General features: G+C 48.3%; 2 protein-coding genes across 18 annotated transcripts in view; both read right to left on the reverse strand.

Moving 5' to 3' along the window:
* SFXN5 (sideroflexin 5) overlaps positions 1-21808 on the reverse strand; it is a 122423-nt gene extending 100615 nt beyond the window's left edge. For 9 of the 14 annotated variants that reach the window (XR_012003090.1, XR_012003092.1, XR_012003089.1 and 6 more), the window contains exons 1-2: positions 21240-21799; positions 10654-10722 (exon numbers count right to left, since the gene is read on the reverse strand). Coding sequence is in view for 8 of the 14 variants with exons in the window: in XM_072766929.1 (XP_072623030.1) it covers positions 10654-10722; positions 21240-21341 (171 nt within the window). In the remaining 6 variants the exon portion in view is untranslated. Of the gene's footprint in view, positions 1-10653; positions 10723-20080; positions 20424-21239 lie in introns of those variants that run through there. The other 5 variants (XR_012003091.1, XM_072766930.1, XR_012003093.1 and 2 more) reach the window with 4 other exon arrangements.
* A 1192-nt stretch (positions 21809-23000) lies between these two features.
* The window catches only part of RAB11FIP5 (RAB11 family interacting protein 5), a 38296-nt gene continuing 33313 nt past the window's right edge, over positions 23001-27983 (reverse strand). For all 4 annotated transcript variants that reach the window (XM_025994549.2, XM_025994548.2, XM_025994547.2 and 1 more), the window contains 2 exons: positions 25414-25603; positions 23001-25122 (listed from right to left, as the gene is read on the reverse strand). In XM_025994549.2, coding sequence (XP_025850334.1) covers positions 24919-25122; positions 25414-25603 — 394 coding nt within the window. In that variant the 3' untranslated portion in view covers positions 23001-24918. The remainder of the gene's footprint in view (positions 25123-25413; positions 25604-27983) is intronic.

Below are 27983 nucleotides of genomic sequence, written 5' to 3' on the forward strand. Positions count from 1 at the left end.
ACAGAAGCCCCTTGGTCTGAAAGCAGGATGCAGCACCAGGAAGGGCATCCAGTGGGGCATCCAGTGGGGCATCCAGGGTGTTTGCTGAGCCAGCTGATGAACAGTCCCGTAGGATGGGAAATGAACAGCCACTTCCTGTACTGCAAGAGCAGGACTCACTGCCAGTCCAGACCAGCCAGCCAGACCAGCTGACCCGTCAGGCCTGTCTGTGAAGTACCTGTGACCAACACTGGTCTAATCCAGGGCATCAAGGAGCAGGGAAACTTCTCACGTAGGAGCAGCCTGACTGCTGGGAAGTACTGCCCCTCCCCCTTTCAAATGTATGCATATCAACTCCAAAATTCCAGAGTGTCTCCCCAGAATCTCTTTCCAAATTGGAAATAGCTTGGTGGGATATTTGTGTGTGTTGTGGGGGGCGCGCAGGGGGGGTGATGTAAAGAGGGCACTTAACCCATGCCGTTTAGAGAAAATGTCGGAAAAAAATAGATAAGCACAAAAGGTAATTTTAAATCACTCATAAACACGCCACTGAGTTAACTACCGCAAAAGTGAGGATGGTTTAAAAAGACTGAGGATGATTTTCCTTCCGGATTTAATGCATTTGTTTTTCAACAAAATGGGATCATGTTGATTGTTTGTTTTAACTTGCGTAAGGTCACATGGCTGGAAAGTGAAAAGTTTAGTGTTTGTACCCAGAATTTAGTCAGACTCTTGCTGGGTGCCCCCCACCCCTCTGAAAGCCTCCTGGGACGAGGCAAGCTCCCCACCCCAGGCCAGCTTCCTCCCACGCCGCAGCCTCTGCCACGGGACAATGAATGCTCTACTTTCCAGCGCTGAATGGTGAATGGCCGCATGTTCTCATTATTTTCCCACTCCAGGGATTCTCCCGAGTTCCTATAACAACCTGGCCAAACTCCATCTCATTTGACACAGTCATCAAAGGGAGGCCTCCTGCCACAAGAATGAGTTCCAAAGAGCTCTGATCTTGGCATGGGTTGAGGGAGAACTAAATCCAAAGTTCCTGAAGACAAGTCTGAGAAATTAGGACTGGAAGAAGCTAGAACGTGCTTTTCTGTTGCTCTGCCATCCCAATGCTCAGCCAGGCCCCTCAGTCAGAAGCTGAGGGGCTGGGGCTCAGGTCCCCTGTGGGGCAGCCAAAGCCCCAGGACACACTTGCTTTAAGAGCTCGCCCCGGCCTCACTGTTCTCAGGGCTGGGCTCTTCGTGGCAGAGAATGGGGACATTACTGGGGAGCCCTGAGGAATGGGAGGAGGGTTTTCCTGCTTTAAACCCTCCTCTCACCCCCATGCCTTGTGATGCTTGAAGAGGAGCCCTGGGCACTTGAGGGCTGGGGAAAGCTGGAGGTCTGTGGCCGGGTGAACTTTGCAGGAAGTCTTTTCAACTAGGAACAAAGAGGCAGCCAGGCCCTGAATGCAAAGGCAGCTAGGAGCTAGTTGCCGATGAAAGGCTGCAGGCCCTTCTCTAGAGCCCTGGGCCAGGGGAAGGGTTGGCCCAGGTTGCTTCTCAGACTCCCTCATTGGCTTGCCTGCCTCTAGCTCACCTGCCAGAATGTCACCTTGAGGTTGTCTACTTGTATTTGATAGGGGCATGGTCTCCAGAAGGTCCTTCTGGAAACACTGGCACCTGGAAGGTCTGCTCCAGGGCAGATAATTTGAAAAGAGGAGAAATTTGGATCCAAGGGTCCTGCCCCAAAGTCCTGAGAGGTAGGAGGAAGCAGAGGGGCAGGCATGGGGTGTTAGGGTGGTGGTCAGAGAGAGCAGGACACAAAAAGGAAAGCTGGGGAAAGAGTCATCAAAAACAAAACTAATCTTTTTTGTGGGGAGAGGGGCACCATAGCCCACCCTCAAACTAAATTCAGACCGTATGGAATCCCTGCTTGGCTAAGAGAGGATGTCAAAATGATATAAAAATGTATTATAATAATATTTAATACATTAAATACATGTTGGCAGTGATAGCACCTGACAGGATGAGTAGCACTCACCCCTACTTCCGGTAAAGGGACCATTCCCTGTCTGGGTGGTGCCTGCAGGTTCCCACCTCCTGACCTGGTTCATACTGTTCACTTTATCAGGACCCTCTTGCTCCCCAACAGTCTATGACCATCTCCATCTATCCTTCCAGGCTCAGTGCCATCTTCTCCACGAATCTTCCAGAAATGTTCTCCTTTGCCTCTGAATAGTCAGAGTGCATTTATTTGGTTTGCATCTCTCTGAGGTTCTCAACCACTTAAGCACCTGTGTGTCCCCGTTATCTGACAGAGATTGTGCAGTGCAGTGACGGGGGTGCTGGTTTCAGGTACATCTGCGGATCCACAGGACCCATTCACCCCTGTCCATTCTTATATGGGGCTATGCATAAGAGAGATTTAACAAAAATGAGTCATTGAGGCTGCTGGGGGAGAGGTGAAGGCTATGGTCAGGGTTAGGAATCCAGGTTCCAAAGCCACAGACCAAAGTCGCTCGATGGTGATGCTCGTTTGACAGAATCCCAGAATTACAAGAGACCATGCCCTATTCACATAGGATATGGATAAGAACACCCCTTTGTATGCATCTATCATAGAACCATCTAGGCCACCCCCTCTCTGAAATAATCGGGGCCAGAAAAAGGAAGGGCTCCATGCCCAGGGTCACAGAGGGGCAGGCAGAAGGAAACCTAGAAACCCCAAATCCCCTCAGTTCCAGTTCTGGGCCATTTCCACAAAACATCAGCATGGAAGACCTTCTTGTTCTCATAACAGTAATAGAAAGAAGGGTGGTCTCCCAGTGATTTCACAGCAATGCCTACATCCCCCAGAGCTAGGGGGGCAGGGCACCTCTGGTAAGAAATGGAAGGGCCTTCTTTACTCTCATTCAAAGCCAGGCCCAGCCTGACACAGAGAAACAAGCATTCAAACACGGGCACTTCAGGCAAAGGGGAGACTTTGGGAGTCTCAATGCTTGCAGAACTTTAAAAGAATAAAAATAAAAAAGGCAGCATCAGGGGCCGGGGCGGGGGTGGGGAATGAACTGATAATGATGAGTGCGTGAGAATGAAGCAGGGATGGCTGATGGAAGGCAGGGGGAGGGGAGGGCAGCAGCTGATGTCACATCATGCCTTGATTGCTCAGTACCTGTTCTCACCTGGGTCAGTCTTGCGCCTGCCCAAGGCAGAACCATCATTCTCACCTTGGCCACAATGATGGCCTGAACCATTTTTATTGTGGCTCTAAACTCTAGGACTTGGGACATGATTCACTTGGGGATGATGATTTATAGGCAGATAGAGTCTCAAGCCCTTCTCTTGTCTTCCCTTAGCCTTCCCAAGCCCCTTCTTGTTTCCTCTTGGCAGTCCTGGGACCCACAGGGTTAAACATCTGTGCTGAGATAGGTCCTTGGCTCCCCATGGCCCCAGGCACCCTCAGGGAGGCCCAAGGGAAGGGGAAACCAGGGGCACCTGGGGAAAGGCTCTGCTTTCCTGTGGCTGACCTGTGGTCACTTTCAGATGGCCCATGAGAGGTAAACAGATATAAGTCTGGCAGCATAATAGAAGGTCCAACCCTTTAGAAAATAAATCTGTCCGGTTAGCTCAAAAACTTTAGAAACAATCAGCCCTCCAGCCTGGGTAGCCTACTCTGGGGAATTTTTTTTTTTTTTTTTTTAAGATTTTATTTATTTATTTTGAGAGAGAGAAAGAAAGCAAGCTGAGCAGGGAGTCTGAGGTGGGTCATGATCCTACGACTCCAGGATTCTGACCTGAGTGAGCCAAAGACAGACACTTAACCCATGGAGCCACCCAGGCACCCCTGGGGAATTTATTCTAGAAAATAAGTGTAGCAGAAGTGAAAAGTGATAGGTCCAAGACTATTTTTCTTGGAAAAGCAAAAGATAGGAAGCCACCTGTGTATTAGATTTAAGCATCTAAGAGGGACAGTTATATAGACTTTAAATTTTGATTTTTAAAAAGTATAAAGGGGGCGCCTGGGTTCCAGAGTCCATTAAGCATCTAGGCTCTTGGTTTTGGCTCAGGTCATGATCTCAGGGCCCAGGGTCAGGGCTCCACATCTGGCTCCGTGCTTAGCAAGGAGTCTTCCTAGGGATTCTCGCTCCCTTTCCCTTTCCCTCTGCCCCTCCTGCTCGGGCTCTCTCTCTTTCACTCTCTAAAATAAATAAATAAATCTTTTTAAAAAATAAAAAATAAGTAAAAAATTAAAAATTATGAAGACTTGGAAATTAATGAAAAAAGCAAGTAAGAAATGTTCAGGGTAATAAATAGGCCAAAAAATGCATACAGATACGCAAGAGCTTGAAATGTATAAAGGTACTGACATTTGGCTATTTTTTAATTAAAAATTCCATTAAAGATTTTAAAATTAGAATATCGATGCTATCTAGAAGGCATTTAAATGGACATCCTCAAAGAGATTAAGAGTACATTTATCATGATGAACACTGAGTAATGTATAGAATTGTTGAATTGTTATATTGTACACCTGAAACTAATGCTGTATATTAACTATACTGAAATTCTTTTAAAGTGTAGAGAAACATTATAATTAAAAAGTATTTAGTTGAAGGGCACCTGGGTGGCTCAGTTGGTTAAGCATCTCTTTTTTTTTTTTTTTATAAGATTTCATTTATTTATTCATGAGAGATACAGATTGAGAGAGAGAGAGAGAGAGAGGCAGAGACACAGGCAGAGGGAGAAGCAGGCTCCATGCAGGGAGCCTGATGTGGGACTTGATCCCAGGTCTTCAGGATCAGGCCCTGGGCTGAAGAAGGCTGCACTAAATCGCTGAGCCACCCAGGCTGCCCAGCATCTGACTCTTGATTTCAGCTCAGGTTTTGATTTCAGGGCATGAGTTTAAGCCCCACGTTGAGCTCCATGCCCAGTATGGAGCCTACTTAAAAAAAAATTTAGTTGATGAAAAATTTAAAAATAAAAATAAATAAATGGACATCATCACTCACTATTATTGAGATTATAAACTGATATGATCTTGCTACAGGTTGGCATAATCTACAGGGCAATTTGGGAATATATATCAAAAGCCTTAAAATGTCTTATGTTCAGAAATTCTACTTCCAGGAATTTATGCAAAGAAAATAAAAAGAAATATGGGGAGACTTACATACATGGATATTTATTGCAATATTATTTATAATGGCAAAAGACTTAAACCACCCAAGTGGGTCACAATAAAGAAAATTATTAAGTACTTTACAGAATAATCACATGATGGATTACTAGGTCGTTATTAGATATATTTTGAAATAACCTTTAATAACAAGGAAAAATGCTCATGATATGCTACATGGAAAAAAGAGTATATATCATGTATACATATATGTTATGCAAACATATATATCATATGATTCTTTGTACATATTCTATATAAAGAGTATATACACACACATATTATATAAATCATCCTAATTTTGCAAATATGCATACAGCAAAATGTCAATGGTGACAATTTCTGGCAGGTGGGATTATGAGTTGTTTTTATTTTCTTCTTTAGCCTTTCATGTATTCCAGTATTTAGGGATTACTGCAAGAATCATATCACATCAGAAGGCACATAATGTCAGATTTTTTCACTAGTGATGCTAAGTTTGGCCACCTGGCTAAAGTGGTGTCCTCTGAGCTCTTTACTGTAAAGGTAACTTGTCCTCTTTGCTAACTCCTCTTCAGAGTGAGACTTACTTGAGAGCATACGCATATCCCATTTCCCTACAACTCGTTCCTCTATGCAAGTAGCATCCACTGATGATTCTGGTCAGAGGCAGTAAGTTCATTGAGCATTACACAATGGTTCTTTCCTTCTACATTTATCAGCTGACATTCTTCGATGAAGACCAGCTTTCCTCTCCCACACTTTTAGTATTACTAAAAGTTAGTAATTATTAGTATTACTACAGATTCATGGACTTCTCCTCCTCCTCCTTCATGTTATTGTTATTATTGACTTGCAGATTTATTATTACTATTATGATTATTTAGTGTGTTATAACCACTGTTTTCATTCTTCTTAATGTTCAAATTTCCCCAAATGTCATGAGGGGGGGTCCCTTCAAGCCAGTTCCTGCGTCTCCATCATTTCATGAGTGCCCTCCTACTTTCTGTAGCAGCTCTCCCTGTCCCAGATGTGGATTTGGCCACCTCTCCAAGAAGCTTCAGTTTCTTTTAGTAGGTAGTGGTATTTAGAAACCAAGACCTGAGTGCTAAATGTGTTCACTGTTACCAGGTACCATTGCTTCTATGCCCTTTCAATGAGCAGAGCCAGGAAACTGGGAAATTATAAACATAAATGTGTGTGTGTGTGTGTGTGTGTGCCACGAGTTCATATTCCACACTTCCAATTCAATATAATATCATGTAATCCTTTGTCCTTTCCCCTCCTCCGGATCTATATCCTCCTAATTTCATGGTGAGAACCCTGGTTTCCAACATCAATATAATTACTTATCTAGTCTATCCTACACTGAGTTCATGTTATTAACACTAATATTCCAGTTAGTTTTCCCTGACCTTCAGGATGATAATCTGTCAACCATTCATTCCCTTAAATAATTATTGAATTTAGAAGAGCAAATTCCTTTCATCTTCAGCCCATAATTAAAAGTAACTTTGATGTCAGCTGGTACAACCTTGCCCTTAGAGATCTAGATCTAATTTCATGACCTAGGTGCAAAGCCAAAGCTGGGGCTGATCCTGTACACACTGCACCACGATAGGAGACTCACAGCTCCTCAAGATCCATCCCCTAAATAGTCTACTCTTGCAGAAATTTCAAGAACCAAGCAGACTTTACTGGCAACTTCCCAGGAATGATGGTGGAGGGGAGAATGGTACAACACATCAACAACTTTCACCACCCAGTAGGCATGACCAGTCTCAAGATAGCCCCAGTCACAGGCCTCTTAGCTCATCCCAGATGCTTGCTCTCCTTCCCACTGTTTCTCCCTCTCCTTCCTTCTCTCTCCTCTCTTGGCAGGATCGAAAACCACAATTCTTCCCCCTCTGTCAAGCAGACCAACCCCCTCTTCTGACGCCTTGCTCAAGACGTTCTTATGACAAAGACAGCCTTCTTCCTAAGAGAAATTATGGTGAATAAAATTTCCTACGCCTCATTACACAAACAAGGGTTGGAATCTTTTTAAAGCTTGGTCAATTATAAGTGACAAATTGCTGCAAAAGTCTCTCAAGATGTGTCTATCCATCGACTCAGCAAATGCCTCTCAGAACCAGGTCACCAGATGGCTCAAGCTGCCCAGGATCTTTCTATCTCAAGAATCTCCAGTTTCCTGAACCACCTTTTCATGTCTCCACAAACCTATCTCCCTCACGGGAAAACAGGTCTGTCCAGATCTCTTCCAGCTGGGTGCCTGCCACCCCATACTCCCTCCCAGAGCACCAGCCAAGGACCCTGAGAGAGAAACAGTGCTCTGTAGACACTAATCATGGTCTATGGACTGAGCCCAGCAGAAGGGGAACCTGGCCCTCCTGGAAGTGCCACAGTTCATGGGGGACAACCTCAGGTAACTCCCCTCTTTGCTTCTAATTTCTCATTGCTTCCCTGTAGATGGCCTTACTAAGCAACCTGCCTGGGCAAGAACCAATGAGTAATGGACCTTCCAGAGTTTTCAGGCTTTGATGATGATCTATGGACAAAAACTTTCCAAAAGACCAGCATGTAGTGCTGGAAACAGTCCCCGACCAGGGAGCAAGGGGATGGGGGGTGTGAGTCTTTCTGAGAAGCCTAACCAAATCTTTGATGAGGGGAGGGGACGTGTGAAATTTGAAAAATATTTCAAAATTAAAGTTGTACTGTTTATTTTCTGGCCAGTAAATAGTTAAGTTGCTTTGTCATGTCAATTGCTGATAGGAGAAACAAGTCAAAAAGGGCTTAGTGATATACAAGAATATTGGGGCCATTCAAAATGCAAGAAAGATGTGGCACAAGGAGAAGAGGAAATGAAATGGTCTGGGAATGAGAAGAGGATGGATTGGAGAGGAAGGAGAATATAGGCCCCTGGCACAGCTGGCATACCACCCTATAGCTGTCCAACCATCCTCAAAACCCCTGCCTACTTGTAGTAATGTGGGGAGCCTGAAGTACCTCCTGACCTTCTGTCTTTCTCCACCATTTCTCACCGTGCCTCAAACACACCCTTAGCACCTATCCTTTGAGCTAAGCACTGGCCTCTGTGGTCTTTTCCATCAAGCAGGTGGCATTTTTGTTGGGATTTATGTTACAACTGTATATAGTTTTGCACCATTCCAGAGCTTTCTAAAAAGACACATAACCTAGGCTAGGTAAGTAGTTTCTCTAGCTTGGTGCTTTTCCAAACTTTTATATAGTCACATTGATGACTCCTTAGGAGAATCCAGACAGAGCTCAGGGTACAGCAGCCTTGACCTTAAAGGGGGCTGAGTTCCAGTAGGAAACCACATATCAGGGTAATTCCCGCCTTTCACATTACTGGGCTACTCTCCCAGACCCCATTGGGATTGTTCTAGGTCCAGGTGCCCAGAAGGCCTTGTGCTGCTTTCTATCATGACTTTTACCTCCCAGAGGGATCCACTCCTGGGGTGAGGCAAGCCAGTGCTCAATACAGAGAAGATGTGTGGAGAAGTGCTGCCAACACGGTAAGCCAACTCAAAGGCTCAATGTCTTTCCTTGGGATATGTGGGGACCCAGCATGAGAGCTCAGGCCCTCTGCCAGCTGAGTAATCTTGGGATTGTTACCCAACCAGCATGCAAACTGGTTAAGAATAAGGGTTCTGGAAATAAGTTTACCTGGATCATACACTGGCTCCACCATTAGCCAGCACCATGTGTGTGTGATTTAACTTCTGTTTCCTTATCTGTAAAATGGAAAAAATCTTAAAAAAAAAAAAAAAAAGAAGAATATCTACTTTGTAGGGTTGCTTTGAGTTAATCTTGATGAGCTAATGCATGTAAAACACTTGCAAACCTGCCTTGCTCACAGTAAGTACTTAACAAATATTTGCTCAAGTGTTCAAAAATATTTCACATATTTTATATGTGCATGCACTGCTATACACATAGAAAACCTATAAAGACATACTTTTTATGAAGGCTGAAACAAATCTGGCAATAAATTTAAATTTGACAATTCCACATGTTGGTAAGGATATAGAGCAACTGGAACGTTGCAGATGTAGGGCTATTCTCAACAATGGTTTGGCAGCTTCCTATGAAGTTAAACGTACATTTACCACAGTTACCATACGAGCTAGCAGTCCATTTCTAGTTATTTACTCAAAAGAATTTTTTCTTTTCTTTTTCTTTCTTTCTTTTTTCTTTTTTTTTCTTTTTTTTTTTTTTTGCTGCATTTTTTTTTGCTGCAGTTTATTGTTTTAGTCCAAAGATTTTCAAAATGGAAACTCAAGGGATCCCTGGGTGGCGCAGCGGTTTGGCGCCTGCCTTTGGCCCAGGGCGCGATCCTGGAGACCCGGGATCGAATCCCACATCAGGCTCCTGGTGCATGGAGCCTGCTTCTCCCTCCGCCTGTGTCTCTGCCTCTCTCTCTCTCTCTCTCTGTGACTATCATAAATAAATAAATAAAAATAAAATAAAAAATTAAAAAAATTAAAACCCCAGGGGTACCCAGTCATAGCAGGGTACCTACAATTTAAAAAAAAAAAAATGGAAACTCAAAAAAAAAAAAAAAAAAGGAAACTCAAAGAATACTTTTCTACCTGAAACAATTAAACTAGATTCTAAGATATAATGCTTAACACATTACAGCAATAAAGATGGTAATTCATTGTCTTCTATACCTACTAAAACCAAGATGGTAAAGCCAATTTGGTTGCAATAGTGTCATAAAGATAGAATATTACCATCAAACAAAAATAAAATAAAATATGTCCACACAAAGAATGCTCATAGTATTTTATTTATAATAGCCCCAAACTGGAAACAGCTTCGGTGTTCGTCAACAAGTAGATGGATGAACAAATTCTGCAACGTCCTTTAAACGGAATACGACTCAGCAATCAGAGGTCACCAACTATTGATACATGCAGCCACATGGATGAATCTCAAAAGCATCATGCTAAGGAAAAGAAGCCAGATGTACAAAGCTACATACTGTAGGATTCCATTTATATGACATTTAAAATAGGAAAATGGTAGGGACAGAAAATACATGAGTGGTTGCCAGAGGCTGGCAGGAACAGGGGAGAGCAACTTTATAAATGAGCGTGAGCGAACATCATAGGGTGATGGAAGTGTCTACAGTCTCATAGTGGTGGCAGGTACATGACTATGTTTATCAAAACTCAGAACAGTGCACATACAAAAGGTAAACTATACCTTAAGAAACCTAACATTAGCTGCAAGAGGAGGGAATTGGGTACTGAGAGTATATAAAGGATACTTTTCATTCCACTGTAACACACCTATACCATCTGAACTTTGTAATGAGTGTGTCGTTCATGTACTGGGTAACAACTTTATTAGAGTTTGGAAATAATAATGATGCTGTATATCTACTTTGAAGGGATGTTGTAAGATGCAAATGGAATGAGACAATGTGTATAAAGTATACACAGAGATGACCCATGGATCTTCTACAGTGACAAAGGGCCTCCGCTGAGAGTGACACCCATGACTTACCTCAGTGACAAAGAGCGTGCGAGGATCGATGATATCCAAGAAGTGCCTGAGGCGACCATAGAACGATGTCTGGAGAAGGGGTGGGAGAGGAAAGTAGATCAGCTGCCGTCAACCATACTCCAGCCCCTAAGGACCACACCCCAGAGCTTACCCTTACCATTGGGGTCCCACAGCCCCCAGGACTCCCCACTGATGACTGCCAGTGAGGCCTCACTTCTTAGTGACTTGAGGACAGCTTTCCAAGGTCTGAAGGCTTTCTAAAGTCAACTCATACAGACCATTAAGACACTGGATGACTGTCCCAGGTCCTCTTCAAAAGGTCTCCCATTTTCTCCCTTCTTCTCCCAAATCCCTGAGATTCACTCTAAGCCTTCTCCAGTTCCCAAGCACTAGTAAACACACAGGCTGAAGGTGAGGTCTGGGCCCAGCACTCTCCAGTCTTCCCTGGGTACCACAGCCTCCCTACCTTGCTCTGGACCTCTCAAGTGATGCAAGTTCCCCTCCAAGGTGCAGCCTAGGCTCCGCCCCCAGAGAAAGCTCCCCACAGGTAAAACTCAAGCATGACAGTACCCAGCTCACAGCCTTCAAGCCCTCCTTTACCCATAGGCCTGGAGCTGCTATGAAGCTCAGGACAGGGGCCTGCTTGCCCTGGCCTCGCCCCAGAGCAGGGGCCCCTGAAAAGGAGGGCTTTGTGCAAAGCAGGCCACAGGCATTAGCCCACAATGAAAGGAAACCGAGCAACGAGTAACCTTGCTACTGGGCCCTCTTCCCATAGGGAAAAAGCCAAGCTCAAGGGGGTAAGAAGATGCCAAGCTGGAGGACAAAGGGGAAGCTGCAAACACTGGGGGTTCATGCCTCACTACACTCCAGGCTCTGCCCCAAATCCTCCCTGGAACCCCACAGCTCTCTCAGCACCATCCTCTGCTTGGTGAAGGAAGCAGAAGCCTCTACACTCCCTCCCTTCCCTTGCTTATTAGGACACCAGACCCTACAGCCAACTTCTGCTGCTTTCTCTTCCCAATAAAAATCCTGCAATAGTCCTCTGTGCATACCACGCCCCATGCTGCCTCCACTCTCTGCTCACCCCTTGCATGGAGCACCCACCCTCTCCACCCCCTACCTCCACATTCACAGACCAGATCAAGGCTTGGCACTAGTCCTTAACTACAACAGTTGCTGCTCTAACCTCTTATAACTCAAATGGCCTAAACCATTTCCCCACTTATACACAATGCTCACACTGCCATCCTAGCAAAATTTCCCCCTAAATATTTAGTCTAAGGAAACAACCAGAGATGTTCAAAGGTGTGGTCAGATGTACATGCTGACGATGCTCACCACTGCATTCTTTATAAAGATGGATGGTTCAGTAAGTAATGGTCCATTCATACAATTGATCACTATGAAGCCACCTAAAATCATATTTTCAGAATTTATGACATGAAAAAATGATTATGGTTTCATGAAATGCATACAACTAGAGTAATTCCAATTTAAAAAACAAGGAGATAAATAGAGCTAGATGGACAGTATGTGAATAGCAAAGACACAGAATGACATCCAGACCCTGTTCTACTAGAATGAATCCAGGGGTCCTTAGAGAAGTGACAGACTCCAGAGCTGGGGAAGAGAAGAGACAAGATGAAACTGGTTCATCTTGTTGTCCCAGAAAGTAATGAAACTGCCAGCCCACAGAATGATGGGGACATGTTAAAAGGACAAAAGAGGAGCAGATGGACATTATGTGGCTCTGGATGTGACACCTGGGAACTTCATGGTGTCACTCAAATAGTATTCTGGAGGGACTGCATCTAATCATGAGTAGACATCTGGCCAACCCAAATTGAGGAACATTCCATAAAATAACCAGCCTTGTTCATCAAATATGTCAATATTCATGACATGAAGACAAAAACTGAGGAATTGGTCCCCATGAAAGGAAACTAAAGAGAAAGACAACTAAATGTAATATGTGATTCTGGACTGTATCATGGGAAGATACTCTCAAGCACATTACTGAGACAATGGACAAAATTGGAATAGGGATCATTGATTAATAAAAGTGTTCTATCAATATTAGATTTCTGAATGTCATAACTATACTTGAGGTTATTCCTAGACACCAAATGTTTGTACCCCTCCCCAAATTCACATGTTCACAAATGAACACCCAATGTGATGGTATTTCAAGGTGGAGCCTCTTGGAAGCAGTTAGATGAGGGCAGAGCTCTCACGAATGATATTAGTGCCCTTGTAAAAGAGACCCCAGAAGGCCCCCTGGTCCCTGTCACCATGTAAGAACACAGAAGATTGCTGTCTGTGACATAAGAATCAAGCCATCACCAGATAACGAATCTGCTAGTGCCTTGAACTTAGACTTCCCCACCATTGTGAGAAACTCGTTTCTGTTGTTTATAAGCCACCTAGTCTATGGTATTTTTTCAAAGATTTTTTTGTTATTTATTTGTTCATGAAAGACACACAAAGAGAGGCAGAGGCATAGGCAGACAGAGAAGCAGGTTCCTCATGGGTAACAGGAATAGGGGTGATTTTTATTTCTTTTTAAAATGAAAAAAGAATCTGTATAATATACAGAATATTCTATTTTTAAAAATATATATTTAATTTAAAATACTATCTAATATATTACTTGATTACAAGATCCTGAAGGAGGTAGGCTTCTGGATGTTCTTTCCATATCCTCATGCTCTGTGGCTCCTAGTTTCCTGTCTCACACCTAGAAGGGGCCTCGGCAGCATACCTGCCACAAGAATGAATGAGTGGGCAGGTGAACAGCTTGTGGCCTGAAGTCTGTCTAGAAGGGATGGAGCCCAGGCAGGGCTTCCGAGGGAGAGACTAGGGATGGAAAGGCGCAACAGTATGGCAGTTAGTGGCCCAAGGAGGGAAGAGGAACAGCAGGGCCAGAGGTGAGGGCCTGGAAGGGGAGCAGCCAGTGGGAAGCAACCTCTTGAAGATGGTCCAGGGGAGATGTCTAGCCTCTGATTGCCCTGTTGTCTGGCACTATCTTCATCCCGTCCTAGCTCTGCTGGCCCCCTGCATCACTCTCCACCATGGCCACTGAGAGACGGTCCTGTGTCAAACACTTTGCTCCACAGACATCCTCACCTCTTTCTGAGCTGGACTCAGGATCCATCACAGTGAGCAAGTGTTCGAGAAGCCGGGTCCCTCAAGAAAAACAAAGAACTACGAAATACCATGATTAGAACTTAAATGAAGCATCAAAGGTGTGGCCCAGGGCCAAACTTACAGTCTGACAAAGTCACGTCTCCTGACTCACTGCAGTGAGGGAGGCCACACAGCAGAGGAACTGTGGGACGCATCACCAAACGGAAAAATCGAGTCAGTATAGAATTCTGGGCAAAGATGGAGTAAAAATCAAAGGACATAGTGCTTTAAATAGGCTCAAAACAAAGCAAAGCTTTGGGGAAAGGGGTCCATCTAGGTCTGGACTGAGAAATGGACACAGGGTCTGGTTTCCTTAGAAACTATAAAATTGGAATGCCTGGGTGGCTCAGTGGTTGAGTATCTGCCTTCAGCTCAGGGCATGATCTCTGGGTCCCACATCAGGTTCCCCACAGGGAGTCTGCTTTTCCCTCTGCCTGTGTCCCTGCCTCTGTGTCTCTCACAAATAAATACATAAAATCTTAAAAAAAAAAAAAAAAAGGAAACTATAAAATTAAGATAAATGTGGAATGTCGTGTCCAGAAACTGCCTATTTGAAGCACTGCCCTTGGGTTAATTCTCTGAGTCCAAGTGACTTAGACACACCTATCAAGAGGGGGATGTTTCATTCCTATTCATTATTTTAAACAGCAAAGTTGCTGGCAACCCTTAGTCTTGGAAAACACAAATGCGCGGTGAGTAAGGAGGAGTGGTCACTCAAAGAAGTAAGTAACTGGGATACTTTACAGCTGCAGCAGGTCCTGGTGAGAACTGCTGATTCTTTGTAGAAGAATCAGACAGATGTCTGTCATTTCAGACTGAAAAATGGCAGAGAAGGGTCTTAGTCTCTCAGGAGGAGTTCATTTTTATTTTCTTGAAAGTTTTCAGTGTCTGCTTTTTTTTTTCTCCCCTCCAAAATTCAGCTCCCATCTTTCTCCCTATCAATCAGTGGATGTTTTTCCCTTGCCTTCTTTACCGGACCAAGGAGTCAGCCAAGTGGTTCCTTCTCTTTCCCTTCACAAGAAAGGTGAGTCAGCTCCTTCTCGGCGGCCCTGTGACATGAACAGCAGGCCTTGGGAGCAGCAGCTGAGGGCCAAGGCCTGAAGGAAACTGGCAGCCCTCCATATATACCTATACCAGACGTTGAAGTCACAGCTCTTCCAGATCAGGAGTAAAATAGGCACTGAACCTATAGCCCAAATGCAAAAAGGCTGAGCCACCTCAGCAGTCTTTAGCCAGGCTGTGCAATGAAACACTGGGCAGCCAGCCCCAAAGGAGGTCTTCCACCCAGGGATTCAACTTCTATTGGCTGGGGTGGGTTCCAGGCATTGGTGTCCATTTAAAACCCGCCCAAGTGATTCTAGTGGGCAGCAGGAATTGAGAGTCACTGGACTAGAAGATGTTGACCCTATCTGCAGCACAAACCACCTCCAGGACCAGCCTGGGAGACAGTCACTCTCCAGCCTATAGGATGTAAATGATTAAGACACATAACTACCTGCAAGGCATCATCATTCTGGAACCTGAGTTTAGGCAAACTGTATAAGAAACCTCCTTCCCACCTTCCAGTTCTCAGCCCTCACACAGCTCTCATCCTGGACATGAAGAGTGCACTTTCCTGTTCCAGCCAGATCCTCCCCCACAAGGAGCCCTGTGCAACCCACCTGCTCTGCAGCCTCAGTTCATTTCTGAGTCTCCCATGCACACACAAAGCACACTCACACCCCCTGTCAGCCTAGCAGCTAAGTGACTCTCCCAAAGGAGCAAGGAAGTTGAAAAATAAAGCGAACCAAAAAATCCAACTTATTTCTGGGTAGACTAAAACACAAATGGAAAGCAGCACATGTATTTGCTCCCTGTCCTAGGACCCAGTTTGCCAAAAACGCTGTCTGGGCCCAAAGCAAGTTCAGGAAAGCAAATGAGCAGGAAAAGGAAAGGAAGAAGGAGAACACAATCAGGTCACAGAGCTTCCTGAGGAGCTGTCCTATTGTCTTCTTCCCCTTCACTAGACAATATGAGGCAGTGGTTAAAAGCATGGACTGAGGGGTGCTTGGGTGGCTCAGTTGGTTCATTATCTAACTCTTGGTTTCGGCTCAGGTTGTGAATTCAGGGTGGTGAGGGTGGACTCTGCTTAAAATTCTCCCTCTCCCCCTGCCCCTCCCCCTCCTCTCTCCCTCCCTCTCTTTCTGTCTCTAAAATAAATAAATAAATCTTAAAAAAAAAAATAGGCATGGACTTTAAATTTATAGGAACAACAGGGGACAGAAGAACAAGTTAAATAATACCACAGAACTGCCATTAGCCATGTTCAGCATGAGAGAAGCTCTACAAGACGGACAACAGTTTCTTCAACAAATAGAAAAAAAGAAAGAGACAGAGAAGGAGGACCAATACATGAGTCAAATATAATGTGTGGACTTCTGGGTTTCTGATTCAAACAAACCAATTATTTAAAAAATGGTATGACAATCATGGAAATGTGAATACTGCAAAGGACCAAATGTTTGTACTGCCCCCCCACACACACACAGACACACACAAAGTCATATGTTGAATCTTTTTTTTTCATTTTTTTAATTTATTTATGATAGTCACACACACACACAGAGGCAGAGACACAGGCAGAGGGAGAAGCAGGCTCCATGCACCGGGAGCCCGATGTGGGATTCAATCCTGGGTCTCCAGGATCACACCCTGGGCCAAAGCCAGGTGCTAAACCGCTGCGCCACCCAGGGATCCCCCCATATGTTGAATCTTAACTTCCAATGAGTGTAAGTGATGGTATAGGTGGTGGGGCCTTTGGGAGGTGCCCTCGTGAATGGGATTAGTGCCCTTGTAAAAGAGACCCCAGAAAGATCTCTCCAACTTTTCTACCATGTGATGCTATAGCTAGAAGGTGCAGCTGATGAACTGGAAAGCCAGCTTTCTTTCTTTTTTTTTTTTTTTTTTCTTTTTTAAGATTTTATTTATTTATTCATGAGAGACACAGAGAGAGAGAGAGAGAGAGAGAGAGAGAGGCAGAGACACAGGCAGAGGGAGAAGCAGGCTCCATGCAGGGAGCCCAATGTGGGACTCGATCCCAGGACTCCAGGATCACACCTTGAGCTGAAGGCAGACGCTCAACCACTGAGCCACCCAGGTGTCCCAGAAAGCTGGCTTTCATCAGAGTTTGCCGGTACTTTGATCTTGAACTTCCAGCTTCCAGAATCGTGAAAAGTAAATTTCTGTTGTTTGTTGGCTACCCCATCTAAGGTATTTGTTATAGCAGCCCAAATAGACAAAGACAAATTGTGACTGGTTTTAAAATAATTATTTTAGGTGTGTTAATCGCACTGTGCTTATGTTAAAGTGAATTAAAAAAAAAAAAAACCCTCTGATACCATGTAAGAAAGAAGGCATTTCACCTCTGTGATATTCTTCCTCTAAAACTCAATCTCAGTCTAACCATGAGGGACACTAGACAAACCCAAATTGAAAGATATTCTACAAAATGCCTGACCATTACTCCTCAAAACTGTCAACGAAAAGTCTGAGAAGCTGTCACATACCAGAGGAGGCTGAGACATGACAACTAAATGTAATGTGGGATCATGGATGGGATCCTGGAACAGAAAAAGAACATTAGCATAAAAAATAGTGAAATCCAGTAAAGTCTAGAAGTATAGTTAATAGCAATGTTCCAAAGTTGGTTTCTTAGTTTTGACAACTCTACCAGGGTCATATGAAATGATAGTGTTAGGGGAAACAGGGTGAAAGTTATACAGGAATTCTGTTATCTTTTTGTCTTCCATAAATCTAAAATTATTCTAAAGTAAAAAAAAAAAATGTTTTTAAAAAAGTCCTTATTTCCTAAAGATACCTACAAGCAGGTACAACTAAATGATTGACTGTCTGGGCATTGCTTTGAAATAATTCATTGGTTGGAGGGCGTCTGGGTGGCTCAGTCAGTTAAGCAGCTGCCTTGGGCTCAGGTCATGATCTCAGAGTCCTGGAATAGAGCCCTGAGTGAGTTGGGCTCCCCGCTCAGGACTCCCTGCCCAGTAGGGAGCCTGCTTCTCCCTCTCCCTCTGCCTCTTCCCCCCTGCTTGTGCGTGCTCTCTCTCCCTCTCAAGTAAATTAAATCTTTAAAAAAATAAAATAATTCATTCGTTGGGATTGGGGGCATATAGATGAAATGAGGCTAGCCTCACAGTGGCAATTGTTGATGCTGTGACGAGTGGATCATTCTTTGATGACTGTCTCCACTTTTGAATGTCTGCAAACCTTAATAAAACAAAGATCCTGGAGACAGAATGCCTAGAAAGTGAGTTAATCTGCCTGTGTGCTGCAGGTTCCTCACCTATCATATAATGGATAATTGTATCTGACTCATAGAGTTGTTGTGAAAGTTCAATAAGTCAATATACCAAAAAGTTGGAACAATGTTTGGCTACTATCATCATCTTATGGAGGAAAAGATGGTCAGAGACCAAAGCCCAGCAAGACAAGCCATCTTTCTCTACCCTCTGACACTACTCAACATCCTTTCTCCCCCAGCCCTCTTGCACAGAGATCGTTGAAGGATGGAAGAAAGGCCCTGGGGTGACACTAGGGGGGTCAGAAAAGACTTCTGCACCCAGGCTTGCAGAAAGCAATGAGACCAGTTGGGAACTGAGGGTGGTATCCCTGGAGTGGGCTCTGGGAATTGGGCCCTGGATTATGAGCCATTCAGGGTTCTACTGGCTGAAAGCAGCTAGTATGGTGGAAAGGAAGCTTCAGGGTGGGGGTGGGGGTCTGATTTCAGGAAAAAGAGGTCAGCTGGGGTGGGCCATGAGGGACTTTGGGGCCCCTTCAAAAGTGAGGTCTTTATCTCAGAAGCAGGGGAAGCCACTAGAGAGTGTTTAAGCGTGTGGTGGGGGTGGAGGGGAAGGAGTCACCTGATCAGACCTGCATTGTTGAGACTGCCAAGTAGAAGAAGGAGGCCTTGGAAGGGGCCCAGAGTGGAAGCAGGGAGACCTGTTAGGCTTCCACAGTGGCTCAGGACATAGATAGATAATGGGAGCTTGGTCTAGGATTCCAGCAGGGGAGACCAGTGAATTTGAGAGCTGTTTTAAGAGATGAGAAGTCTGTGCCTCTGGTTGTATTTGGAGGGTGAGGAAGAGAAAGGGAAGTATGCAGGGACTCGCAAGTTTCTTGGGAGTCAAATGGGTGGCAGTTGGGCTGCCTGCACAGCAGGGAGTGGTATAGGAGGAGCAGGGGGGTGTCAAAGAGCGGAGAGAAGTTCCTTAACAAGGACAATCACCTCCACTGTGCTTTATGCAAGTCACTATGCTGGAGGAAGGGAGCTTCCAGAGCAAATACAACGAACACTTTTACTGCCCTCAAGAACAGTGCCAAAAAGAGATAGACCAACAATGGCCGAATGGAGGGATCTCAAATGTGCATTTATGGCTCTAGCAGTGATCACAGCAAAGGCCTCAGTCCAAAGCCACTGGGAAGTTCTTAACAACTGTGTGTTGTGTGACTGAATGTCCCAGAACAGGTACCAGAACAAAGACAACCCAGAAATCTTTATTCAGCACATGACCATGTGTCTAGCCCCACCTCGGGGTAAGATGGAGACAAGGAAGGGCAAGATCAGCTCCTTCTCTCAAAAGATGCACACCAGTGTTGAGGAGAACAAGTAACCACACATTAGTATTAGAGGAACACCGGACAGAGTGTCACTCAAGGTGCCCTAACAGGATCCCATTTGGGGTGGCCAAAGTGGGAAGCAGGAGAGAGTCAGTGATCTCCCACCAGGGGTAACATACCACAGGGAAAAGGGAGTAAGCGTTTCCAGAGGAGGGGGCCTGCATGATCCTTGAAGAATGAGTAGAACGTGTGTGTGGAGGGCTGGGAAAGGGGGACAGCCAACGAAGGGTCGCCGGGGTCCAGGCAGAAGCATCCCTGACAGTCTGGCCCTAGGCGGCATCCTACACTGGCAGGTAGATGCCTGTCTCGCCTCGGACATCGACATGCTGAGATGGTTTTTCTTTCTTTCTTTTTTTTTTTTAAAGGAATTAAAGTCCTGTTTTAAAAACAGTAAGGACATTCTCTCAGGAGGCTCGGGAAGCGGGGGCGGGGGCAGTTCCTTAATTATCAGCAAAGCTCGGTGCACCACTTTGCTGGAACCAGTCGCTCTCCCACACAACCACCACCATCCAAAAAAAAAAAAAAAAAAAGCAAACACGAAACACACACACAAAAAAAACACCTCACCGACCTTTGTACAATTTCTTTCTTCCTGCAAACTTCTTTCCGTCCACCTCCGCTGCCCCCCACCCAAGGCAAGCCCGCGTCGCGTCAGCCAAGCCTCTTTGCCCTCCTCCTACTAAAGTCCGCTTTGTCGGCGCTGGAGGCGGTGGAGGCCGGAGGGCGAGAGGCTGCCCGAGGCGTGGGAACGGCCCCTCCGAGCCTTCGGTCCCGGCCGCACGTCCGGCCTGCGGGTTCGAGCCCCATCTCCGTGGCCCCGTCGGGGGACCCCCGAGTAAAAGGGCCACTGTCACCCCGGTCCGCAGAGACCGGCCGGGTCGGACCGAGCCGCGCGCTCGGCGGCGCCAGGACCCGGGTGCCGAGACCCGCGGCGGAGGGGGCGCCCGGGGAGGGGGGAGGGGGAGGGGGAGGGGGCCGGGGCGGGCGCCCGGGTACGCGGACTCCCGCCACAGCCCGTGGCCCCCGAGGATGACACAGCGTTTCCTCCGCACCCCGCCTCTCCCCGCACATCCTCGTTCCATCCCCGCCGGGGCACCTGCCGACCAACTCGCTGCGTCAGCGAACCCCCGGCCGGAAGGGACAGGGGTCGCCGGGCCGCGGGGTGCCCCTCGGCCGGGGGCCCTAAACCGTCGCGCACTGCGGACCCGGCGTGGGGTCGAGGGCTGGGAGCATGACCGCGGGGTGCGGGCGCTGCCCGGGGAGCTCCGCAGCGGCTCGCAAGAATGTCAGTCCCCACCCCGGGAAAGTTAGAAGGCATCTCGGTCACGCCAAGTCGTCCCCCGGGGCCGGAGCCGAACTTTCCGCCGCGAGCGGCGGGCCACGCAGCCCAAAGCGACCCTGCAGCAGCCGCTCGGACCCGGGCGCCCCCGATCCCCGGCAGCGACCCGCAGCGGCCAATCGCCGAGCGCCTCGGGCGGGCAAGGCTGGAGCGCGCGGGCGGCCGACGAGTGACGGCGCGGGCGGCCAATGGGGAGCCGCGGTGGGAGTCCTCGCCCCTCCTGCTCGCCAATGGGAGACGGACGGCTGTAGCCAAGGTCCCCGAGGCAGTAGCTGCCGGCTCCCCGGTGGCCGCGGGTCAGAGACCCCAGGACTAAAGGGGGTTGTGGAGAGGAGTTTGCTCGCCCTCCCTGTGCCACCCGCCGACCCTCAGACCGTAGCCCGGTCCTCACCTGCTGGAAGCGGGGTTTGCCCAGCTGGAAAGGAGGTGCATCGGTCGAGGTGTTAGCGGCACTAGCCGCTGCCGCCGATGCTGTAGTCGCTGTATCCGCCATGGCCACTGACGCCTGCAATCTCCGGCCCTTTTAAAATGTCCCTCCTCGGCCCCCGCCACAGCTGCTTCTCCCGATTGGCCATAAGCAACCGCAGCGAGCCGGAGGCGCAAGGGCTTGTGGGGAGCGTAGTTTTTCTCGTCACGGCGCTTGGCAACCCTAGACTGCGGAGAGTTGCACCGACTCAGACCCGGGCTCGGTTCCCGCCGCCAGTTCTGCAGGGCTCGGCAGTATGGGAAGAGTGTGCGTGTACGACTCTAAGGTCGGGGCTTCCCCTCGCCGGCTACCTGCCCCTGGAAGCTTGGCCGCGGAGGGCACCTCTCCTGAAGCTCTAGCCCGGAAGAGCCCTCCTCAAGCGGGTCCGACCCGGGCCCAGAGGGGTAGGGTCACTCCCGGAGGCTTTCTGCAAGGACTTGCACTGCGGAATCCTCGTGCAGTTTCCTCGGTCGCTACCCTGCCCCTCCCCTTGTGCTCTCGGGCCACCCTGACACTCCGTTCCAGGAGCGTGCCCCCCGCCCCTGACCCTTGAACATTCTGTACCCAGAAAACTCTTTTTATCTTTGCCTGACTCTGGCTCTCCTGACCTCAGCCTAAACATTGCGTTTCCCGATCCGTTACCTTACTTCCACAAAACCCACTATATGCTCCTATAGTATCTGACACTTTTTTGCAGCCCGCACACTTAGTCATTTATGGTTTTACATATGTGTTTCCCTATGTGTGGGTATAAGGTCCATGGGACAGGAGGTGTGACTTTTTGATTTACTGCTAAGTACTCAGTGCCAAGCTTAGGAGGACTCGAAAACAAGGACTCAAATATTTATTGGCTATGTGAGTTAAGCAGTGGGAGCTTCAAGAGCCCCGGCATGTTCCACTTCCTTTGTCTAACTAAGGAAGATACCTCCCCAGCTTAATTCCCAAGCAGGAAGAGAACTGGGAGTGGGGAGTCGGGTTCAGTAGTGTTTATTAAGCACTACAAGGACCTTAGGTAAGAGAGGGTAACCCATATCACAGAGCAAGACACTAGCAAGGATAATGAACGCGCTTGTGCAGAACAATTTTGGTATATGTACTGCCGAAGCAAGCACTACACTTGTGCAGAACAGAGTAGAAGATTCCCAGCTGAATTACTTGGTCAGCAAGCCAGGCTGGGAGGCTGGGGGGAGGGGAGGGGAAGCTGCCTATTTTACTGTCCAAGAGGTCAGTAGAAATAATTTTGACCTTAGGGAACCCTGTTTTAGGTCCTTCATCTCATGGTGAGGTACAGTGTTGGCCCATGCCTGCTCGTCTTTCCGGACAATGCATGATCTATAGAAGTCAGTTCCTCATCCATCAACAACAACTACCAGAAACAGACTATATTCCTAAAGCTGGAGAGAGGTGCTAAGAAGTCATGGGAAGCACATGCTCCCAACTAGACTAAGTGATCTCAGAATTAAGAACCAAGTCTTTTTCCCCCTATATTCCCCCACAGTACTCCATAAATGTGGGTATGTTGGCAAAGAAAAGACTGAATCCAGGCCACTGGGCAACACACTGTGCTGCTGCCCCTGGTGTTAAGACGGAGGTGGTGACATCCCCAAAACCCCATCACTGGCCTTCTCTCCCAGGGAAGCTTCCTTTCCTTCATTTATCACAGCAGGAACACAAAAGAGTCACCGGCAGTATATGAACCTTTTATTCTTCATAAAGTGCTCAAAACATGAAGAACAAGCTCTTTATCAACAGGAGTTACAACCAGGAAGACAAACAGCAAAGCAGAATCGTGCCTGCTCTCTGCCCACCCCATCTGCAAACCTCAAAGTTGTGGCCAGGAGCAGAGACACCCAACCAGAATCTTGGGCTTCAACTCAAAGCCCTTCCAGAGACATCCTTGCCCCGGGCACTTTGGAGGCTCACAAAGACGAGCAGAAGACTGGGGTCAGGGCTGGTAATGAGTAGATCCCAAAAGAATATGTAGTGGAAGAGTGCTCCCCTTACCCCCAGAAGAGACACCTATGTGACCCCAAATGAACCCCCAGGAAGCATGACCCAAGACCTAGACACCTGTGGACACTTTCCTCAGCTTTGATGGGTAAATCTTAGGGTAGGTAACATAGGGGCTTTCCCCTCATGTGGGGGGCTGCTCTGCTTCATCCTGGCAGAAGTAGTCACCCACAGAGCGTATCTCCTTCCAAGGCTTTCAGAGAGATCACAGAGGCCCTCTCAGGAAGAAGAGGCAGTCCTAGAGGAGCTGTCAGAAGCTTCTACCTCCTTGCTGGGCCAGAAGTATCCTCCTTCAGCACCTCCTCACCCCAAAACCTTTGCTAAAGCACAGTACCCCAAGTCACTGAAGGTTCCCTTCAGATGCCATGGGAAGCCTGCCATGTTTTCTGCAAGCAAACTAGGGGCTGGGCCAAAGGACGGACACTTCATTTCAAGGTGCACTGCAGCCAAGCCAGGCAAGGCCATGGGGCAGAAGGGACAGGCTGGGAGAGCAGCTAGTGGATGACAGAAGCCCTTCTTAGTTGGGGCTGAGGGAGGAGAAAGAAGGTGGCAAGAAAGTTAAAGGAACAGTGGCAGCTTCGCCAGACCCTTAACAGAAATTAATTCAAGGGGAGAGGCACAGGGCACAGCAAGGCTGACCCCTCCTCCTTTCCCATTTCTGGGCCCTGACAGATCTGGCCCCATGTGCTCAACAGGAAGGGAGGGGGCCACCAAGCAGAGGGAGAGGTCTACATCCAGAGGCTCTTGACCCCACCCACAAAAGGCACATTTTAATTGGTTTCCAAAAGTTCAAACCCTGCAGAATCAGAGTTTTGGCATCTGGACAGGCAACAAAAACAAAGGTGGAGGCTTGATCCCCAGCATAAGCATCCCGAAGCCCTGAGGCCCGTGGAGGGACCCACAGCTTGGAGGTGTGCAAGGAGGTGCTCTCCCCACACTTGCCCCAACTCTCCACACATTCACACGCGACACTCATTGGGAAGATCAGAAAGAGGGGGTAGCCTGGAAGACACATCATCTCCCTCCATCCACACGGCACTCGCTCTGCAAACTGCTGGAAACACACATCATCAGGACACAGCAGACACAAGACCAGATCACATAGGCTCCTTGCTCTCACGGGAACAGACACGAGGCTCCCGTAACTGCAAAATGGGCAGCTTGGTTCCTACCACAGCCCCAGTAATCCCTCCAGGGGCTGGAGGCAGATGAGAATAAAGATTTAGCCTTGGATGAGATGACTGACCATTGTTGTGGGGTAATAAAGTGTGTCCCGGATGCCGCATCAAATCGCAGCACCCCCTTGTTCTGACTTGAGGGCTAAAGCCTTCGTTCCAATTCCCTGGAGCCCTCGAAACTAAGGGATACGAAAATAGGTAGGTGGGAGAGACCCAGGGCTCCCAAAGACACACACGTTGTACACGGAACCTGATGCTTCCAATCGGAGTCCAAAGGGTCCCCCTTCTGGCAACCCTCATGGAGGCAGGAGGGAGGGAGCAAGTGACAATGGAGGACAGACTGCAGCCTGCCTAGGTAGAGTGAGTTCAGCGGGAGGGAGGGCACGCCAGCCCTGTTTGGGCAGGGATGAGGAGGGCTACTTGGGGGGGTCCGGGGGTATCTGCAGCAGTGTGGGTGAGGTCTCCATGATCCGCACCAGCAGCCGATCAATGTAGCTCTCCAGCTCCTGCACATGCTCGTCCCGCTGGCTCAGCTCCCGCTCTCGCTGCAAGAGGAGGCTGATGAGCTCGTCGTGGGTCAGGTGGTAGTACTTGGCCGACTGGTCCAGCACACCTGAGTCCTGAGGCCAGGGATGAGAGTGAATAGGGCAGCCTCGGGCCCACCAGCCCACCTGCCCACTCACACCCAGGCTTCACCCCTACAAGCCCCCCCCCCCCCCCCCCCCCCCAGAGCGGCCTCTGCCTCCAGTGCAAGAGACAGCCTAGCTGGCTTCAGGGCTCTGGCATGGGTGACCAGGCCTGCTCTTCCCTCCACTCTGCCCAGCACCCCGCTCCTGCCCTCAGGGCGCCTGACCTCTCCCACAGTGCCACGTGTCTGGTCTGACACCCCCAGGCACTGGGCTGGGTCTCACCTTCAGCCTCTTAGTGTCCACAGTCTGGCCAACGTGGGGGGCTGGAGCCACCGGCTGAACGCTGCCAGATGTGACTGTCTTGAGCTTCTCCAGCCCACTGCTCAGAGCTGTGCTCAGACTGGAGCGGGACTGCTTCTTGTCTGGGCTGCCCTCCAGGGAGGCGGCACTGAGCGGCTTCACAGGGTGGGGGCTGTGGAGACAGAAAGGAGATGCATGATGGGAAGGGGTAAGGCAGCACAACGAAACCATGGGGCCACATTCTTTGCCGGGCCAGCAGGCCTGCTGGACAGAAACCACCATTTGGTGGTGGCCGTCCTACATGGCCAAGGCCATGCACCCCTCCTCCTGCCTCACTGCTCTCCTCACTCACCCCGCTGCCTCCCCCCTTATCCACTTTTCCTCAGAAGCTTGCTGGCCCACAGCCTTCCCTGCACCTACCACCAGGCTTTACCAGGGCCACTTCTATACCACCCCTCCTTCCTCCATTCTATAACCCTTCCCTGGGGGACTGACCAACCTCCCAGTTTCCCCATTCTTTCAGGACTGGGGATTTCCAGGCTATAGGACTGGTCCTCCACCAGCCATCCACCCTCAGCCACGTCCCATCTCCCCTTCCTCCTCACCCAGCCCCCCACCCCAAGCATGTAGACTGCATTCTGTCTCTAGAAGTTCTTACATTTCATTGATTCCTCAACCTATCAGAACAGGACATTGGCCCTGCCAGCCCATCACAAGTGTTCCTGCTCAAGTCTGCCAACCCCTCAGCCCTCAACTTACTGAGCTTTCTTCGGAGCTGACACTTGGATCACTACTTCCTTTGGCCTGCTCTCCCTCATCCCTGCTCCCACCCCAAGACTTCCATCTGGTTTTCTGACCTCTGATAGTCTCTTCTCAGTCTTAACTGCTAGCCTGCCCTTGGATCCCTCCCTTCCCCTCCACAGCTCCCATCTCCAGCCTGTACCTCAGCCCTGAGCAGTAGGCTCATATAGAGTTGGAGGCTGGCTCGCTCCACTCCGGGTCCACCTTGGGCACCTCACACTTGCTGCCACATTTGTCCTTTCCTGTGTCCCTCTCAGTAGGTGTGTGGCTCCAGCCAGACACGTGGGAACCCGTCTCATTCCCCCACCTCTGCTCCAGGGCTAAGAAACATCCAACCCTGTTGCCTCTCACCTTCCCTCGCATCATCCCCTTCTCTCCAAGCCAGTGCTAGCTAAACTTCCTTCAGCTGCAAGTGCTAACTCACCTCCTTGGAGGGAGTCTTGCCCACCTCCAACCACTCTGTTCTGCTGTGGCTTTGATGATCTCAGCCTCTCCAACACTTAAACGGCCTTTACTGGCTCCCTACCAGGTAAGAAAACATCGTCCTTAACAGCATCTGGTCTTGCCCTTTCCTTCTGGGCCTTTTCTCCTCCACACAGTACAGCAAACCAGGAAATGTGCTCTTTCTCATTTTCAGGCTCTTACAAAAACTGTCCCTCTGCAGACCACTGGCCCTTCACCTGCTGGCCTGCTAACTCAAACATGGCTGGCATGTTTCAAAGGGCGAGGCCACTTCCTCTAGGAAACTTCCCTGATTCCCCCAGGCCGACTAAAGTGACCCCTCCCCCCCCAGCACCCTGTGTCCATGACAGGTATGCAAACTGCAAGCATCAGGCCCCCGAATCAATTAATCTTTCCCCAAGGGATCTCTTAAAATCTATGCTTACTTCACAGAGGAGTTGAACCATTCAGAAATAGGAAGCAAACTGGCTTAGCCCAAAGCCCTGAACTCCACTGGAGGCGGGACAACCCAGGCCTAGAGAGGTCAGCTCTGCTACTCAGGTAGGGCCCTGGATTCAGTCTCACAGCTGGGAAGGGTGGCAGAGAGGCCAGGTAGGGGGCAGACAACAGGGAAAACAATATATCTCCCCCCACCTAAGAGTCTGCATTAGAGATGGGAGCTTAAAAGCTGCTCTAATGCTACCTATGTACTGTGCCTAGGGAGCGGAGGAGTAGCCAGGTGGCATAAAGAAACCCTGAACAAAAAAAAAAAAAAAAAAAAAGAAACCCTGAACATCTCCTGGGCTCTCAACCTGATTGTCCCCAAACATTGGAGGGACCCTGGACCCCAAAGCTCTCAAGGACCCCATTTCCTCCTCTGAGAAATGGCAAGAGCTCTATTTGGCCCATCCACTTCATGATGGAAGGGACATGCCGAATTCAGACATGAAGCCAACTCTGAGGGCAATAAAGCTTCCCAAGGTAGTGAGTATAATTACAAGTGAGGCTGGAATACAGCAGGGCCAGCTAAGGACACTGTCATCACAGCAAGGAAGCTGTAACCACCTCCTCTCCCTCACCTCTGGGAACTGCTTCTCCACCCACCACTGGAGCAGCAGCCAAGGGGAGCCCAGATTCCTTCCCTCCCACTTCTCATATATCAGCATGGGCCCCTGGCCCAGCTCTTCATGGGTGCACTTCTGTCTTCTTCACTGGATTGGGAACTGTCCAGGCCTATCTCAGGGACAGTGTCTTTCATCTCTATCCGGTGCCTGACACTTAGTAGATGCACAGTGAATTTGGGCAACTAA

The sequence above is a fragment of the Vulpes vulpes genome, chromosome 8, assembly GCF_048418805.1.
Source record: "Vulpes vulpes isolate BD-2025 chromosome 8, VulVul3, whole genome shotgun sequence".
Classification (NCBI taxonomy): Eukaryota; Metazoa; Chordata; class Mammalia; order Carnivora; family Canidae; genus Vulpes; species Vulpes vulpes.